Below are 17,723 nucleotides of genomic sequence, written 5' to 3'. Positions count from 1 at the left end.
TTTAAATTAATAAAATGTATTTGGTCCCAAATCTGGACTGAGCATAGTTTAACCTTTGACAGTTCAAAAGGTTTACCAGGATCTCTGAGTGGTGTGGGATTCTACTGCAATAATAGCAGTTTTCATTTACATAGTAAATGTTTCTAGATATTTTATCTCATTGAATTGCAATAGGAATCTGCAAAGAAGGGGTTCAGTGAAGTCCACGGTGGCAAGGGGATTAAACACAGGTTGTTTGATGCCAAGAAGTGCTCAGGCCACAGCACCCTGAGGTCCGTCACGCACTCTGTTGCACTGCTGTGCAGGGTAGTTCTGGCTAATGGCAGTAATGTAATGCTAGGAGTGAGGCACATTTGCCTCACCACCCCTGCCCTTGCAAGGACCAAGGAGGAAACATGACCATCCTTCTATTTTTCTGGCAGGTAAAGATGCACATTATGTCCTCCTCTCAGCTCTTCTACCTGGCCCTGTGCTTGCTCACCTTCACCAGCTCCGCCACGGCTGGACCAGAGACGCTCTGTGGGGCTGAGCTGGTGGACGCTCTTCAGTTCGTGTGTGGAGACAGGGGTTTTTATTTCAGTAAGTAGCCCTCCCTCTCACTGCTCTGTGGATTTACAACCACAGGCAGTGTGTGAATAACTGAATGACTGCCCGTGGCTGGCAGCCTTCCTCAGCCTCTGAGATCCCTCACCTTAAAGTAAGCCTAGTGTTTCAGCGGGGCTGTGGCAAGTTTTGCAGATTTAGGATGGAATTTTCCTCCTTAGCAGTTTGTCTTTTAACTACTTCCTGCTGAGCTTTCCCAAAATTATTGTGCTCTACCCTCGCTATTCCTTTCCTTTCAGTGAAAGGAAGGGACAGAATGACCCTGGGGAATTGAGGTTTTTGTTTTTGAGATCTGTTGGTGCCCATATAAACATATGGAAACATGGAGGCCTGTTTTAAGTGCTAGGTAATTTGGAGTAAAATAGTAAGGTGGACTGGGAAGAAGAATTAAGGGGGCACATCCCAGATGTCTCCGCGCAATGTGAAATCACCAGGGACAGAAGGTGAACTTTGCTCAAAGGCACATTTACGAAAACACAGGCACTCTCTAAATGCAAACTGAAATGCCATATTAATTTGTCCTCTATGAAAATTGACCTTGATGTTTTGTTATTGCCTTCCTTCGCCTTAGCTTTTCTCTGGGACTCTCCAGTGATATCTCCATCTGGAAAAGGGTTTCTGACAAGTGTGGGGTTACTTATCCCATAAGTAGGTCTCAGGTGATTAAAAAGCTGACAGTCAATAAAAAATAGACAGCCCAGGCAATGTTTGCAAATAATAAACACAAACATAAGTCAATGTTGCCTGGGGGAACTGAGCACTTACAGAATCTACCTCAGAGACATCTATCTCATTGTATATTATAGGACAGTGAAAGATTTAAAGCCAATTGCTCATTCTATATAATTATTTGGAATTTTAGAGAGTTCCAGGAAACTGATGTTCAGGTCCTCAGTGAGTATGAATCATTCTTGGAGGTTCATTATCACTGGAGTGTAGACAGCTTACCTCAGTTGCCCACTAAGCTTTGAATAGCTCCTCTGATGACTCACACACTTAGGTCTCTCTCATCTTCTTCCCAGGGAAGGTGGTGTGTGCCTGTACGTGCGTGCATGTGTGTGTGTGTGTGTGTGTGTGTGTGAGAGAGAGAGAGAGAGAGTAGGGGGAGGGGCTTGAATATAGCAGTCTGGGATGAGTCAGAGAGATGGCAAGGGAGAGGCTGATGGGGGACTGATGATTTGTATTCACCATAGATTTGGCAACAAATAGTCTTTAAACAACTAGTGACAGAGAATGAGAAGTGCTTTTTACTACTTGAATGGGCAAACACCCCTCTCTGTTTCCAGCTAATGCTTTAATAGAATGAATTCATTTATTTTTCTGGCAATAAAGCAATTCTATCCAGGTCTCTGTTGTAGGGCAGATGAGTAAGTTCATTGGGTGGGTACTTTTCAAATAGCAGACTTGTTTTACCTTTGAAATATACAGTGAAAGGCAAATGTGCTACATCAACATCACCCAATGATGGGTTGTCATTATTCTTTACTTTGCTGCTACTGATCCACATATAAAAAAATGAATAAGTAATTCTCACATATTATGCCCAAGAGGATTTTTTTTTGCCTTGATAATCCATTTGTGCAATTTCCTTTGATCCAAGGATCAAGGTAATTGCCAAGTCCACAATTGTCTTCCGTTATGTGCCAGGATGAATTGCCTTATTCAACTTGACGTGCTCCAGGATTTCCATGTACAGTAGAAGGAAACTGGATCATTCTGTGCTTATGATGTTTGCATTAGATAATGAATATGGGAATGTAAATAATGATTTGGTCTCAAGTAACCATATAATACTGATACATGTGCACACAGACGGTTAAGAGTATTGGACAACTATGATGGAAACCAATTTCAAGGCACCAACAGGTTCTTTTATTGAAATCACCTAACCAGGATCTACCCTCTCAATGGGCTCCTTGATGCCAAAGACTATGTTTATTTACCACTGAATCCCAGTATCTAGCTCAATGCCTGGCTGATATAGAAAAGGCTCTATTTGATCATTGAACTGACAAGCTTGAATTAAATTGAACCCAATTGAATGGAATGGAATTACTTATTTGGGATCTCAGTCTTCAGAACCATAAAGAATTAGGCTTGTCAAATACTTTGGATAATTCGTATCTCCTATTTACCCAGCTATTGGATAAAATTGTTTTTCTTTTATTCAACTGAATATGACTGTGAGGCTGACTAGAGGCTGCATTTTGGTCATCATCCCTAAGCTACACTGATGGTCTGTTTTGTGTCTGAGCCAATTATTCTAACAGGCATTAACTGTTGTCAACAAATTGTATTGAGTTTCCTTTTTGTCCCTTGAGATTTAGTGTGCGTGGAGAAGTTAGCTCTAAGCATTTATGGGTCTTTGAGATACTTTTTTAGAGGAAAGCAGTCTTCCTCACCTCTATCCCCTGTCAGTTGACTCTTTTCATTGTTTTTACCTTTACTTTCAAAGTTTTATTGCAGCTGTGCCTTTTATTTAAAGCTGCTTCAAATCCACTTTGAAAGTACAGTTTTGTTGTTGTTTTCTTTTTTTAATAGTGGAAAGCAGTTTCTGATCTTCGTTTGAAATTCAAACATCTAAAAGAAAATTGCCTCCATATTTATCTTTTTTGTCAGGTCAGAATGTTTAACAAGGAGAGTTTTCTTAACCTATTAGACACAGAACAGTTCTGAATAAAAAAAAAATAATAATGTTTACTTTGTATAGACTGACCCAGTGTGTGCATGAGCTCATATTTCTCTATAAGCACAAGTTCTACTACAACACAGTGGAAGCAACCTTCTAGATTATCTGTTTTGTGAACAATTTTTCCAGCATAAGTGGAACAGTTCCTCTATAATTAATGCAGCTTCCCCAGACATTTTATGAAATGAAAGTTCCAGTGAATAGCTAATTACTAATTCTTCCCTATGCATCATAGTAAGAGAAGGTATCAGCCAGTCTTGTGCTCTCACAGTCCTGTGAGGAAAATGGTGGCGTAATGAAGTGGCACATTGGGAAAGAGCTCACTATTATCTTGCCAGATTGATGGAGCCTCATAGAGGAGGGCTTGTTATAACCTCATTTTGCATGAAACATAGCAAGAGGAAAAGAGCTTCAAGTGAAAAAGAAGAAGTTAAGCTTGCCATAGATATAATTTTTTGACAGTCATGGTGATTAACCATTTTAACATGTACTTTAAGGGCTTGTGGAATTTCTCTCTTTGGAGATACTTAAAAATTTGAAAGACAACCAACCATCTTGGATGGTTTCAATTAAGAGCAACCAAAAGAAAGCAAGTTTCTGGGGTCCTTTTTAGTTTTAAGAGTCTATAAACAGTCCCTTAAATAAACTGTATATGCTTTACCTCAGCAGTCTGGGAAAAAGGAGAAGTAAATCAAATAGAAAAGAAAGTTGGATACCCTTTCAGCTATTCCAGATTTATAGCTTTTGTAAAACACACTTCCAATTCGTAGTTATTAAGAACAGGTCTGAATAAACTAAGCGCATTCTTCATGCGTTAAAACATACTGCTTTATGGAGTTTAGGCGAAACTTTGCAATGAATTTCACTGTTATTGATTGCAACAAACTTCCTAGATCTAGGTATTATTATTAACTCATGTTTCTTTCATTTGAAATATAGTGCTCAGAAAACTGCTCCCAGACCTGTCACTCATTAGCTGTATGCCTTTGGCAGGCATTTAAACTTCCTGGGTCAAAATGTCCTTGTCCATAAAACAAGGGGATTTTGTTAAAGTAAATGACTTCTTATAACTTTAACAGACTCATAGTCCAGGTTATAATGAACAAGGATTTGGTGCTATTCAAGAAAGGAGAACCTTAGATTTAAGTAGTGACCAAAGAACATTTAGTGTCCTTTATCTTCCCTAAAGAGTTTCTGTTTGCCCCCAAAGATAGAAGATTTCACCTACGTAAAGAAAGAGTAGCTAGCTTCTTTGTGTTGTTTTGTTTTGTTTTAATCTGGGTTTCAACCCCTCAGGAGTGGAATAGAAGCTCAGACATGACCAAATACACGAAAGTCATCTGGCCAAAGGAGCACATGCAAGCAGATTGCCATGTTTCTTTGTGAGGAAGGACCAGCTGACAGTTCTCATCTTTACATTTTCTCACTCTCTTGGATGTGAGAACAAGTGAGTAGGTCAGTTTTTAGTTGCCCTTTATTAAGTCAGATGGGACAAATAAGAATCTATAGGCTTCCAAACCTTGACCAATCGCCTTTTGCCAGCCTATTGATACTGCCTTTCCAATTAAAGAAGGGAGTGTATAGTCCAGGGCATTCAAAGATATACACCATTAGCATTGCTTTGAGTGGGGCTGGGTTTGAGCTACACCATTTGTATTCCACGGCTTGGTACCCCTTAGACCGCCAGCCATGCATTTTTGTATGACAGCTGCTCAAAGTTAAGGGTACAGTCTCTGGTTGTGGAAAAGCTTTTCTCTTTGAAATTAATTGGCACATGTGGGGTTTTACCTTATGGCCCTGGGCTCATTAGTACCACTAAGCTAATAGGCCACAGATAGTCTTAAAGAAAAGTAATGTGTTTTTATATTGATGCTAAATGCTTGCATCCCAGAGGACCAGTCTATGCAAACAAAGGACCACTTAAAAAGTGATAGCTTCTGTGAAAAATTAGAAAATAACTTGCATTTTTCTGACATTTTAATACTCTTTAAGACCATCTCCCTGTTGGAGAATTATAAGAAGCAGAAGAGTGAAGGGTTCAAGACCAAGAGCATGGTCTCTATTGCCAAGAATTCAGAGTTTGAATTCTAGCTTACATGGTAGGTGGCCTTGAGCAAATTATTTAACCTCTTTGTTCCCCAATTTCCTCATCTGTAAAATGGGGCCTACCTCATAAAACTGGTGTAAGGATTAAATGAGTTAATGTATTAGAACATATTAACTTAGAATACTGCCTGGCACATAGTAAGCACCATACATGTTAGCAATACTTATTTACTCTCTTGTGGGGTCAGTTGCAGAGTATATTGTAAAGGTTGAGGTATCTGAACAGCCCAATTAGTTATACACTCATTTTCTCTCCTTAAGGGTAGCTGATAAAACCTATTATTAGTAGTAATAGGTATATAACAATATCAGTAGCAAGAAGAATTCTTGTATTTGACTAGTATATTTACTTGTTCAAAATCCACTTGCATCAGCTCTCTCACTTTGGTTTTACCCCATAGAAGGCAAGAATTATTGCTTCACTGGACAAATGAGAAACATGAGACACTGAGATTTTGTGACCTACCTCACTGGACAGATCTAGAACCAAAGTTAGGGTCTCTTGTCTCCAAGAATTATGTTCATTTGGCCATTTACATTGTTTAGTGGCCCAAAATGTTATGGCATAGAGAGATGCTTCCAAAAATCCCAGCCCTCTTCTGAGAGAGAGTAACCCAGTTGATTCTGAACACTTCTTTGAAAGGAAGCACGAGGGAGATATTCATGTGATCACCCTACATTTTATCTTCCAGAAAAATTTAGGAAATACTAATTGAATATCTTCAGGGTGCACAAGAAAAGTCTTTGATTAGGGGCTGCTGTTGTTCAAGAGACTGGACCCCACTCAGATTGAACACTGCAGTTCACCTGTGAACACCAGGATATGCAGTATGATCCGGGGGAGATCTTCTTCTGGACAACTTCAAGTTTTCTTCCTTCTCTGCCAGCAAACTTCAAGTGCCTCATGTCTTGCAGCTATCAGTTCTGTTGGTTTTTCTCAAAGACCAACTGAAGAAGGGCTGTTTATTTGGACCGGGAATTTTTCTCTGGGTGTTATGGGAGAGAAGCGGTAAAGGAGAGGGGATCACAAGGTGCCATAATCCAGATAAGGTGCCAGGCAGGAAGAGGCTTCTCCAGCTTGGCCATGGAAGGAGTTACGAGAGCAGCCAGCGGTTTGGATGTAAGGCTTCCACCTGTGCAGGTATCATTCAACCAGTTGTTTGACACTATTGGTTTTGGATGTCTCTTATCTTAAGTGGCTGGTAAGTTAGGCATTTTGGATCCAGAAGAGAGTTTTGGCATTCTTCAATTCCCTGGGCCACCATATACCTTTTCCAGACATCATGTACCATGCCAGCCCTCCTCAGGGCCTCTGTTAAGAGCCAACCTCAGTCTTCTACCAGCCTTCCTTCCCATTTCACAGCCTATAACAAAGCATCAGACAATGAAAACAGGTACAAGATCTCTCTCAAGTAGATTTCTCATTGTTATCAATAATGGGCTATAAAGCCTTTGCTGTTTTATGCAGCCAGATCTCTGACAACCATGGTGGCAAAAAATCGTTCTTGCACTGGGCTGCTGCCCTGGCAGAGTTCCATCCTACACCTCCCTGTGAAACATCAGCAAGCCCTTACATCACAAAGAATTACTTTTGATTGCCTGGAAAGTTCAAATCCTCGGGCCTTATTAGCTGTTAGACTAAGAAGATGACAACACAGCATTTTGTTTGTCTTTATCTATATGCGAGATCATGTTTAAAACAGCAAAGAGCTGTTATTTGACGTGCAGTTCCTTAACTGCAGCAAGTTGTATGCCTATTTAATGCATTGTTTAGTCTCACATTGGCTAAAGCCACTTAAAGAAGCACTTGGCAAGCTCTGGCTTTTCATTCTTGGCATAGCTGCCCCTCTTACTTTTTCACTGAACCTTAAATACCAAGAAAAACCCTTCACTTACTTTGTATCTGGCATATTGCTTTATGCAATTGGCCAGAACTTTTGCACGTGGCCCTCTGCATTTGTCCTAAGGTAATTAATGGCTTTGCAATATTTGATCAGCAGCAGCACGGACACAAAAAGAAATTGTGCAACCAGTAGAGACCACACAGTCTTTTAAATTAAAACCTTTTGCATTTAATGCTCAGGCATACTACAGGATAGGGTTTCCATGCCAAAAAAAAAAAAAAAGTCATGCTGAAGCCCTTAGAAAAACACCCAAGAACCTGATTATTGATTAAGTATATATCTCTCTAATATCTCCTGCTTAAAAATACCTGATTATTCAAAGGAAGTAAAATTAAAGATTGCTATAAGTTTGGAAACCCTTGAAAAATAGTCAAACATCAAGAATGAAACTCATAGAGAGGTGACGTGTCCAAGGTCACACTGCTATTTAGTGGCAGAAATAGAAAAAGACACTGTTGATTCTCTTTTCTGATTCCAATAGGGTGTTTGGCCTCTGGCAGCAATGAACCATGCCTATGTCAAAGTTACCTGGCAAATTAAAATGGCCTGGGAGAGGCTCACCCAAGTGAATATAGATCTTGGTGGCTCTCTCATTCCAATAAACTCACCTGAAACTTAAGTTTAACACTTTCCCTTGCTATAGAAATTTGCACGGACTAAAGTAATTCCTTGCCTGTTTCTTATACATTACACAAAAACTTCAGATGTGCTTTAGGCATTCCAAGTCCACTTAAGGTCATAATTTAGACTATTATTGTATATTATATTATTCTGACTCTTTGGTCACTCTCTCCAATGTCAACTTGGGTAGAGCTGCTTTGGAATGACTTAGCAAAGCTGTGCTCCTGGAAAATCTGAAACAGTCTGACGAGTTGTTGGATCAGCTTTTTTTCTGGAGATTTCTCTGACGGCCCCAGGCCAAAAGAAATTTACACCTGATTTTTTTGCAGACTTCCAAGCAAATACTCTATGAATCTCTTCAGATTTTCTTCTTTCATCTGTGGTCTTTATGAGGTATTAAAAGGCTATTGGAGGGGTCTTTTTAAACTTTGAAATCTGGTTAGTCATAGAGTCAATTCTGTGAATATTGCTGGGAAGATGGTACTACCTCTGTGCCATTTACCCTGGTGAAAGGGCTCTTTCATCAGAGGCAAGTGATTAAGAAAGTCTGCACTGAGCCAACCTACATGCAGCCAATAACTCCTGATTATCTATGAAACTGGGGAAAGGAGCACCAAGAGTTAGAATTCTGGATTAAACTGATTTGAGGACACTATAGATTTTGGCCTCCTTACTTCTCCTTCCTCACTGCCCCAGCCCCAGACCCTTTGTGAGACCAAGTGGCATGTTTTTAAATCCTACTTCATTCTCATACTCCCCACTCACCTCCCCCAGCAGTGTCATTGGCAACAGTTTCTCAACCTCAGCACTATTGACATTTTGGGCCATATAATTTTTTATTGGGGGAGGGGGCTCTTCTGTGCATTGTGAATGTTTAGCACCATACTAGGCTACTACCCCCTCTGGATGCCAGTATCCTTCCTCCGAGTCATGACAAGCAAAAGCATCTCAACATTACCTGATGCCCCCAGGGTGGGGGTGTGGAATCACCCCTAGTTGAGAACTACTGGACTAGAGGTCTCCGGAAGAGAAGCAACTAGAGGGATAGGAAAGCCATGAGTGAAAGAAACAGAGATACTAATTATCAGTCACTGGTTAATCAGGAGCCTATGTTCCATTGCCTAGACTAAGCAATGAGAAGATTCACTGTGGTTTTAAAAACTTTTTTCTGAAAATATAAAGCTCTTCCTATAGGCTATCTAGAAGGTATTTGTAGGCACCCCCTTTTGTGTTATAGCTATAGAACTCATTTGTTTTAGTAACAACAGTAAAGGAAGGTAGAAATGGTGTAAAGCAAAACTTTGTGCTTAGAAATATGATTATGACCACTTGGAGCAAATGAAAAAGAAGCCCATTATCTATGACCTCAATATTTATGGCTGTTTCCTTCTTAGTCCTATAATAAATAGCTGTCAATGTCCCACAAGTGAAAAGGCCTGGCTCAGATATGGTGGTCATAATTTTTCTCTTGCCTTCTGTGTCTTTCCTATCTAAATATCATCAGAGGCATTTTATTGCCCAGAAACAACCCCAGCAGAAAACAGAAAGATCAATGAAGTATTACATTGGAAACCAGAAGTTCCACATTTTAGCCTCACCCAGTTCCCCTTCTTAATAGCACTTCTCCCCCTTGGCGCAGTTAGTTAATATCCTTGGGTCTTACATTCTCCTCATTAGTAAAGTGGGAATTAAAATATTACACCTTGTTTTGAGGCTCAACTATAGAAGGCTTTGAAAACCTAAGGGGCCATCCAAATATGTTACTGTTAATTGATTGAGTTGAATGCTTTGCCTGTCTCTCTTATCACCACAAATTATTTCAGTGGTTTGACTTCAGTTATTAATGGCATTGACCCATTAGTTCAATTGTTCTTCAATAATTATAATTTAGAAAAGTTAATTTGGCAGTGTATCATCTCAACCTTATTAATTAGAAAGAAAAGTATATTGGTATCTTCTATTAACATATCGCTTTGCATTTAGACGGCCCAAGAGTTAACTAATGGATTTTCAGAATGTTCACCCAGTATTACTGTTCATGTCCTCATTGCAGGAAGCAGCAAAAAGACAGGGCTTATCACTTTACCACACTAAGCTTGCTTAAAGAGTGTCTCCTCAAGGTGGTTAGGTAGTCACTGAGGTTTCACATGGAGGCAAAAGATTTCCATTCTCCCAAATCAGCTATTAGTGATTTCTGCTCAGCCTCAAAATGCAGTGTTCAGCAGAAGGAATGTACTCACTAATCAGAAAAGTATCTCTGCACTCTCAGGTTGCCCAGCGTAACTGCTTCCTTATCTCAGCCTGACTTAGGAGAATTGAATTTTTTTTGTTTGGACATGGTTTTGATGAAATCAAAATTGTGAGTTTTATCAACATATGGTCTAGTGACCATGTGGCATGTGGTTCTTCTATCCCAGATGCTTCTCATCAAACAGCTCTCAGAGACACAATATTTGACTTAGCAAAGACACTTTTGAACCTCACAATCAAATACTGGTCACTCCTGCTATGAATTTTCATTCTATTTTGAGCTCTTCCAAAAGAATAAAGTTTTAAGGGTTTTTGTTTTTGTTTTTTTTTTTCTGTCCTCCACAACATTTGGTGTTGGGCACTTAGTTAACCTGCTTGACTTGATGTTGACAGAGTCATCCCAATAGTTATTTCCTTCTACCAGTCCCCAGAATATACCTCCATAGCTTTTCATTTGCTACTGCCACCATTAAGGATCTGAGATTTAAGGTATAGAATAAAAAAGCCTATTTGAGATATCATTTCTTGGGACCCCTTCACTATTGCCCCAGTAAAAATTTCTCCTAGCTCAAGAGTAAGCTAATTCTAGTCCACAGAGAATTTTTAAGGTCTACCAAAAGAGCCTTCACAAAGAGGTTCCATCTGTGGAAGTGGCTTTGTACACAGAACCTCCACTCAGTTCCTCTCTATTTCATCTGAGATATTCATACTAAAAGGAGGGATGGTAGTCAAGGGGAGGCTTATAACAAATGATAGATCCCTGACAAATAAGCCCCCAAGGTAGGTATAACAGCTGGAGCATCAGCCCTCAGAGAATAAGTGATTTTTATCTGTCACAGCATAACTGAAGAATTGGAGATCTAGAAAGTATTGTATAGAGCAATCTGGTTCCGTGTACTCACTTCCCAGATGAAGGAAATGAGATCCAGAAAATAACATAATAGGCATGTCACAAAGCACACTGGTGGGAAAGCCAGAACTGCAATTCACTCACTTAGTCTAGGGCTCTTTGCACAGGAGGACACTTTAAACTTAACCTTGATAAATTCACATAAAGGTAGCACTAGCAACTCAGAACTGCTATGTCAGTCACTTCTGGTGTAATGTATTAGAATAGTGTTTGACCTTAACCAGTCAGAAAACTTTTTTTTTCCAACTTCTATCACCATTGGATAACATCAAGTCTCTTTATTCCAAATCTGATCAACCTGACTGTAGGACTATGGATCTTCATAGATTGTAGTAGTTTGATGGATTAGAGGTTTAAAAGAAAATAGTAAAGAGCTAATTTCTTTTTAGAGATGTCTTTAATTTCAAGTCATGTCTGTTGGTTGCCTAGTTTATGCATTTTGAATTGCTTGTTAACTCAGAAGCCACCCAAAACAAAAGGTATTGTCGAGGCATTATTTCTGTCTCTACACATTCCTGACTTGCTAGTCTTCCATGAAGGTCTTCCATGAAGAAGCTTAAATTTTCCTACGTATTTTGAGTTTTATGTTTCTTTCCATTAAAGTTTCCAGCCGTTCATAGACATATTTAGTTTGGCAGAAGGTAGTGGTGACTCATGGAATGAAGAAATTTGAAAGCAAAGCTACTGAAAATGGATCTAATTTCTTCTTGGGGTAATTTGGGAGCGAGCGATTGATAATTTGTCTAATTTTTCCTGGTTTCATCAGCTGCCATACTGCCAAATATTTGTTCCATATGGATGCTTTGTTATTACTGAAACATATAACAAATTTCAGCTGCAACTATATCTAATATGGTCAAAGGGTAAGACTATTGTTGGCTCATTTTCTCATTGTTTTTGGCTGGACACCCTCAATCAATGGTTATTGAGTGAAAAAACAGGATCATATTGAAACCATTTTCAGCATGTTCCTTCCTATGGATCCAACCATTTCACTGTGAGTTTGTCAAGCACAGCAAATGTTCCTTATTAAAGGGATGATTATGTTTTCAGCATAGACACGACTGCCAGTTAATTGCATTCACCTTATAATTCCGCTCTCTCAATTTGGTGTAGAGATGTTTTTGGCTTTCCAAAGATCCTTCTTTTCTGCTTATTCTTGCCTCCCACTACAGAACAGATATTTGGGGATAGATTCTGAGAAGATCAATGACATACTCATAAAATAAGCATCATTTCAGGCTTACCTTAAGATAGACAGTCTGTGGGCCCTGAGTTATTTGAATCATAAGACTTACAAAAGATATTAGTGCCACAAATCTGGCTGGCATTTCTGTAGATTACTAGTGCTTTGCATGCAATTATGGAAATCTCCCTTACCAGAGAAGCCAGACAAGGGTTCAGTAACATTGCATGAAAACACTATGCTGTGTAAGCTAAAGACACAGAAGGATTTATTTCTGGCTGGTTCTGAAGTAGGCACTGATCACTTATTGTCTTAAAGTCATCCATCAGGTAATTGATTTCAGTCAATATAAATGATTTCAATATCCGCCCCCAACAAAAAAACAATGGCAATAATAAAGAACAGAGAAGTCTCTTAGAAGAAACCAGATGTTATTGAAGACCATGGAAAGTGGCAAGAAGTCTCTTGTTTATGATAGGAAAATCTGGTTTGATTAACAAATGTTCTAAGGGTCACACATGTCACATAGTAAAAATACAGTTTAATGTATGAAGACTAGAGCCTTGCTACTCAAAGCAACCTGATAGCTTGTTGGAAATGCAAAATCAAGGGCTCTACTCCAGACTAATTAAAACAAAATCTGCATTTTAAACCAGATACCCAGAGGATTCCTACGCATATAAGGATTTGAGGAGCCCTGGTCTAGGGAATAACAGGTATATGTTGATTGGTGACTCATCTGTTAAGAAAGAAAACACAAGCTAGTCAGAGTTGAACTTCCACTGAAGATTTGAAAAGTGTTGTTGGGGCCAAACATGCTTGTGATCATTAACAATATATATGTTGATTCAACCATATCAAGTCCCCAATTCCTTCACGTTGGTAGAATCTTTCCTCGGAGGAAGTATAGAACTTCCCCAAGGATAACCCCAAGGCCTGACCTTCTATGAACTGGAAATTGGAACTCCTAATTGCTGTGGCTGCAATTTCCAAACCCATCACTGGGGCCAGGAACTGAGATCCAGTCTTTAAGATCTTGCCAGCTTCTTTTTCAATAGTTACATTTTATAAGAACAGCCAAGCAAGAGTCCTTAAAAAAAATATTTCTAATTGCATTGAGTGGACAAATGTGTGTTTTACTCATATCAAATTGTTTCCTTTGTCATGCTTAGCCAGGTTCTAATATTATTTCTTATGACTCTGCGTTGATTAGTTCCATTAGGTTTGCTATTGGAATTTAAAAGAAATGGTTTTGAGTTAAGAGAACTGGGTTTCTGTCTTCTACTGGAAGATGAAGGGTAAACTTTAAAACTGCTTTTCAAAGAGGCAGCTGGTTTCCCAGTTGAAAGCCTTCTCACTAGACCCTTTCTGGAATTCAGCAAGTTCCCCAGCCTGAACCCATTTATGAAAGTCCAGATTGCTAAAGGACGTGCTTGTTCAGAAAGACCTCATCCCACAGCAAGGCAGGTAAAAGTGAGAGAGGGCCAGTTTATAACTTCTTTTCTTTGAATGACACTAGAAAAAAGAGGGAGGGCTTTGAATGAGGGACTTCGAGTATCTTGGATTTACTCAGAGGTTTACCACTACATAACTTGGTAAATTTGGTGAATAGTCCCATGAGTCTCAAAACCTGTTTCCATTGGAACAATAATATTAGGTTGAACCATGACATTCCACTTCTGAAATGGGGTCACTATGATCTCTTTTCACAGTTCTCCAGAGGGAAAAAAATAAGTCATAGATATAGTTTTCACATTTTTTTCATATACATTTTCCTTAACCTTTAAGTATCTGTCACCTCTTGATTATATTCAATTCAATTGGTGGTATTTGACTTAGCTCACAATTATATATTTAATTTATTTAGACTTAATCCATAGCATTTTAATGCAACATCCCTAACTCCTTGGCAATCTACCCATTGAAAGAATATTGACAAGATACTCTCTAAGACCTTTTCCAAAACTAACATTTACTGTTGTTTCATGGAAATCTCTAAAATCCTTTAAGAAATCCAACTGGATATAGAGCTACTGTTGTTCCTTTATTAGAATTCTTCTTTTATTACTTTTATTCAGAGCTTTAGTAAAATGTATAGAAGTAAAATTATGGCACTAACCTATTTAATTATAGCATTGACTGGGCACCTGTTCTGTGCTAAGCACTACCCAAGAGAGGATGAAGCCATGCCTTCAAAGAGATTTCTCACTCGTATGTGAAGACCCATTAAATATCAGTCATGAACCCCAAGCTTGAATCAGATAGAAATGTTCCTCCCCTATATTATTCCAACCTACACCATTCATTGAGTGTCCTCTGGTTAGCAAAACACTAATGATGAAGGGAATGAGTAAAGATATTAACTACCCTCATGGAGTTACTTTAGAGCAGATGTCACAAAATGGTGCCCTATTCCCACCCCACCTGAATCTAGCCCACAAACATGTTTTGTTTGCACCAGCAAATATACTTTTTACATTTTGGAATTATAAAAAACAAGAGATTTTAAATAAAAAAAAAAAAACAAGGATTAACAGCTTCTCTTGAAGAGTTAGGTGATCTAGCATTACTGGCCAGTATTCCTGAGTAGCAGCTTTGTCTAGAGCTTTATAGGTAGGATATATGCCCCTCCAGCTCACCACAGTGCCTTACAGGCTTGCTTTATTCATCTATATACCCATCATGCCTCAGCATACATGGACCTGTGCCACCCCTTCCCCAGATATGCAAGATCTCTTTGGATATTAACCATTCACCTTTCTTCTTTATTCAACACAACACTCATTTATTGCCTTTTCACTATCACCCATGCATTAGACTAGTCACTGCTGATTGCACAAAACTTTTCTTTAAGGTGTTTCATTGTTCTCCTCAAACATAGCAAGGGTATAGCTCAGGTAAAATTTAAAAGATGATCAAGTCTTCCTGGTGAAGGAAGAGCCCAAATCTGAAAAACTGAACGTTCAATTATTTAGAGATCATCAAAGGGATATTTCTTCAAGAGTAAGTGGAGCTTTTGGCCAGTGACTTTGTAAAGCAGGAAAGACCAAGTTCCCAGGCAATGCAATGGACAAGTTACGCAATCACTCCAAGTGTTTAGGACAATGGAGACCATCAAACCCAACTCTTTAGACAAAGTGAGTTGTAGCATTGTAGTTTGTTTTGCACCAAGATCCAGAACAGCTGTTACCAATTCACTGGAAGATTACACATGTGTCCTTCCTTCCATTCCCATCACTATTTAGGTCCTCCTCATCACTCACCAAAACTATTGCAACAGCCTCCTCAATGATCACTCTGTGTCCAATATTGCTTGACACCAGCCATCCCACCCATGAAATTAATCTTTCTAAAGCACAGTTTTAATCACTTTATTCCTTTTCTAAACAACTTCAGTAACCATCCATGGCTAAGTAAATTGAATCCAAACTCCACAATTTGACAGTAAGGCATTTTATATAAGACCTCTATCTAACTTTTCAACTGTATTTCCTAACATTTCCCTACAGCAAAGCTCACAAACTGGCAGTCTGTAAATTTTATCCAATTTTCAGAAGTATTTTGTTTGGCAAATGCAAAACTTTGAATTATCTGTCAATATAAATGACTCTTACTTCTACATTAGCACCAAAATCTTCGCCACTTTCTATTGCATTACTATGGCCCACTCACACCTCTACATGATTTGCTTGGCTCTTATAGGCATTTGAGTTTATAAATACTCCCTACATATTCCAACATCTAACCTAGATGATTTCCTACCATATATAAGATTTTCTTAGGCTTTTCTCCTGTTCTTCTTTCAAATGTCACCTTCTCTGAAAAACCTTCTACCAGATTTCAACTCTCTTTCCTCTAAATAACAATACTATTACTCTTACAACACTTATAACCTATTCTATATTGTGTTTTTTGGTGAGTGTTCATGCTTTATACCATCTGGTTGGCTATAGCTCCTCAAAGTTGAGGGCTGTCTTATTAATCTTCTGTAAAATCCCACATACTCCCTTGAACACAACATGGTCCATGTCTGCATGGAATTAATTAAGCTATCTATTTTTCTTTGCCTTCCAGGCCTAGATTAGTAGTGTGTGCCCATAAGAAGGTAGTAACTCATTTGAAATGCAGACATGGCTGAGTCAGAATGTCCCCATGGACTTTTAAGCATTTTCAAGTAGGGAGTGAGAAATGCTGTATCTAAAGGAAACTACTGAGGGAATTTAGGTAAACAGAACATGATCCTTTTTGTTGGAAGCTGGCTGTGATCTTCCGATTAAATCCCTATTGCATGTCTCACAAGGAGCATCAGCAAACCCATTAGTATGCTCAACTTTCTTAGAATTATAGGAGTCAGTCTATTCCTGGAGGGGGGTGTGGGGCTGAAACAGTGAGTTGAGCCAGTGCCAGGTAGAGCACAAACCCCCTTGAAAAAAATGAAACAGAAAGAATTTTGCACACTGCATTCAAAGGTATCCATTTCCAGAGTTACTGAACACCCAGAAAGGCACTCTCATTCCTGTTTGCCCTGGCAGAAGGAAGAGCCCATCAACAAGTTGCAAGGTTATGGAGTCAGAACTTAGTGGCTCCAGAAATGGATCCAACTTAACGGATTTTGATCAGAATGACAGGTGGTAAAATATGAACTAAAAAGAAGACAGTCACTCTTCTAAAATATAATTCAATTAAGTAATGTTTTATGGACTAATATGTATCCAGGATAGTGCTAAAAATTAAGAGAAAGTTAAAACAAGAATGCAAGTAGAGACAACTAATGTATTAACAAGCACACACCACGTTCTCCAGATATAACATAAAAGCCTGCCTTAAGTTACCTTCAGTCTGGTTAGGAATGCAAACTTTACCCATGTGTAGGAATTATCATCAAGGTAAACTGACAGCATTAAAATAAATAATAAAATATAAAAATGACATTCTTTTTTTCTATTCCTCCTGGACATGGCAGATGTCAAAACATAAGTTTACTAAATTTCCAAATGAATACTGAGAATTTTCATTCTTCTCTCTATATATAGTCTTGTGAGGTTTTCCATTGATGTTTAAAAGGAAGGTGGAATTTGTTACCTTCATGTACCTTCTGTCTGCCTGGGTCCTTAACTAGGTAGAGGTATGGATGTGCTTTGTTGCTTGAGAGAGACATGAAATACTGGGTGAACAAGCTGCTTTGACTTTGAGTTGATGGGAAGTACATGAAAAAATCCCTCCCTTTGTGAAGTTGCCAGGCCAATCTTTCCAACTCAAGTTCAGTGATGTATCCAAATCCTACCTGGAGTCATGAGGTCCCCCTTCCACGAGATTCTCTATATTTCCCAGCCAGACAGGATCTGACACAGAGAGCATGGGCATTATTGACTCCTTTTCTTTCAGCACAAGGATTCCTCAAAACAGATATTTTTCCAAATTAAATAGAAATCTAACTGTGGGTATCTGTGTATA

The 17,723-nt window shown here is 38.8% G+C and overlaps 1 protein-coding gene and 1 long non-coding RNA gene across 6 annotated transcripts in view; one reads left to right on the top strand and one right to left on the bottom strand.

The window, feature by feature from the left end:
* Positions 1 to 17,723, top strand: part of IGF1 (insulin like growth factor 1) — a 73,691-nt gene that overhangs the window by 4,487 nt on the left and 51,481 nt on the right. For all 5 annotated transcript variants that reach the window (XM_031025916.2, XM_006731307.3, XM_006731308.3 and 2 more), the window contains exon 2: positions 423 to 579. In XM_031025916.2, the coding sequence (XP_030881776.1) occupies positions 423 to 579 (157 nt within the window). The remainder of the gene's footprint in view (positions 1 to 422; positions 580 to 17,723) is intronic.
* LOC115940253 (uncharacterized) overlaps positions 1 to 17,723 on the bottom strand; it is a 37,069-nt gene that overhangs the window by 16,404 nt on the left and 2,942 nt on the right. The window contains exons 2-4 of the long non-coding RNA XR_014145886.1: positions 17,554 to 17,665; positions 12,169 to 13,008; positions 5,865 to 6,762 (exon numbers count right to left, since the gene is read on the bottom strand). This is a non-coding gene — a long non-coding RNA (uncharacterized LOC115940253). The remainder of the gene's footprint in view (positions 1 to 5,864; positions 6,763 to 12,168; positions 13,009 to 17,553; positions 17,666 to 17,723) is intronic.

Source organism: Leptonychotes weddellii, chromosome 5, assembly GCF_054177405.1.
Source record: "Leptonychotes weddellii isolate Sample4059 chromosome 5, ASM5417740v2, whole genome shotgun sequence".
NCBI lineage: Eukaryota > Metazoa > Chordata > Mammalia > Carnivora > Phocidae > Leptonychotes > Leptonychotes weddellii.
The sequence above is the reverse complement of the archived record's forward strand: the minus strand, read 5'-3'. Positions and strand labels throughout refer to the sequence as shown.